General features: G+C 44.9%; 1 protein-coding gene across 1 annotated transcript in view; it reads left to right on the top strand.

The window, feature by feature from the left end:
* LOC121874066 (adhesive plaque matrix protein-like) overlaps positions 1 to 1421 on the top strand; it is a 2382-nt gene extending 961 nt beyond the window's left edge. The window contains exons 2-3 of the mRNA XM_042377953.1: positions 488 to 628; positions 869 to 1421. Coding sequence (XP_042233887.1) covers positions 491 to 628; positions 869 to 1303 — 573 coding nt within the window. The 5' untranslated portion in view covers positions 488 to 490 and the 3' untranslated portion in view covers positions 1304 to 1421. The remainder of the gene's footprint in view (positions 1 to 487; positions 629 to 868) is intronic.
* The last annotated feature ends 430 nt before the right edge of the window (positions 1422 to 1851 follow it).

Genomic DNA, 1851 nt, shown 5'->3' on the forward strand with positions numbered 1-1851 from the left:
CAAACTAACCTAACCCCAACCCAACCCAACCCAACGCCAACCCAACCTAACCCAACCCAACCCCACGCCAACCAAACCCAACCGAACCTAAACTTAAAATTCAAAAATTCACTGGATGACCGAAACGATAATAATAATAATGATAAAAACAGATTTCTTTTTAGATTAATATTACGTAAGTTGGTTCTATATGTGACAAGTGTTGTAAGACATGATTATGACAGTACCGGTGACATGACATAAAATATGACAGTTATCTTGACACTCACTCGTTCACCTGTACTGTTTTAATGCACGCAAGAGTCGTTTATGAGTCTGGGATTTATGTGTGTGTGTGTGTGTGTGTGTGTGTGTGTGTGTGTGTGTGTGTGTGTGTGTGTGTGTGTGTGTCTTTAAAAATACAGCGAAATCCCATCAATGTTTTAAGTCCATATACTCATACTAATGTGGTCTCTCTCTCTCTCTCTCTCTCTCCCTCACGGTACAGACGATGACATCAGGAATGGCCCGCTTGGTGGTGGTGGTTCTGGTGGCAGTGGCAGCGGTGGTGGTGGCAGAAGCAGACTACCCCGCTCCTTGTTACCCTGAGACTCTCTACGTCACTCAATACCAGACCCAAGTTCAACAGGTAAGTACTAGGGTGAGTGGGTGGGTCAAACAGGTAGGTATTAGGGGTGGGGGGTCAAGCAGTAACATAGGGGAGGGGGGTGGGGGGGGGGTGTCTCAAGGGTCACAGGTCATAGGTCACGTGTTTAAAAAAAATGTAAAATATTGAAATAAACCTGAAAATTATAGTCGATTTAGGACTCGTTGCAAAATACATCTTTTACACTGATCTTATATTGTTTTTCTTTCTATCTATCTCCAGGTTCCTGTTTACGAGACGGTGTACAAACAACAGTACATCCCTACAACATTATACCACACCCACCACCACACCCAGCATCTGACACGCCACCACACCCAATATGTACCGCAGTATGTGACCAAAACCGTGTACAAAACCCACGCTCAGTATGTCACCAAATACAAGACCATCTACCACACCGATTACCAGACCCAGTACGCTACCAAAATCCAATACGTGCCTACCTACATCACCAAAACCCAGTACCAAACCCAATACAGGACCCAAGTGCAATACCAACCCGTGTACGAGACCATATACAAACCCAAGTACATCACCACGACCTACGTTCAGTACCACACCCAGTACCAGACCCAGCTCGTTCCCGTGTACCATACCGTTACCAAGGCCCACAAGACGTATAAGACAGTGTGTCCCAAGCCAGCCTATGGTTAAATGAATACCTCCCGGAGAGTCAACTACCCGCAACACGTATCTCGACAACCTCTAGATTCACAAAGATTCGTATGTTAAAGTTCTTCTTCCCTTCCCTACCCTCTTACTTCCCTTCCCTTCCCTATTACCCTCCCTTCCCTTCCCTTCCCTTCCTTCCTTCCTTCCTCTCTTCCCTTCCTTTCCTTCCTTCCCCTTCCTTCCCTTCCCTTCCCTTCCCTATTACCCTCCCTTCCCTTCCCTATTACCCTCCCTTCCCTTCCTCTAACTGTAGACTCGAGGCTACATCCAACTAACACATCTATAGAACCCAATTTTAAGACAATATTTAAAGAACCAATTCCCCCTTAAAATGTCCTCTGCCGCGACTTAAACTACAAGTGCCGGAAAACACTTAAAAAGGGGATTAGATTATCAATTGGCCAGGTAAGCGACTAATTATCACAGGTAATTGGTGTCAGATCCCCCAGGTGAGAACAAGATTAACCTTTGGAATTTATTTGAAAACAAAAAGTCCAACTGGTTCATTTAAGCTATGGCATATATACAGT

Source organism: Homarus americanus, unplaced genomic scaffold (genome assembly GCF_018991925.1).
Source record: "Homarus americanus isolate GMGI-L3 unplaced genomic scaffold, GMGI_Hamer_2.0 scaffold35332, whole genome shotgun sequence".
NCBI lineage: Eukaryota > Metazoa > Arthropoda > Malacostraca > Decapoda > Nephropidae > Homarus > Homarus americanus.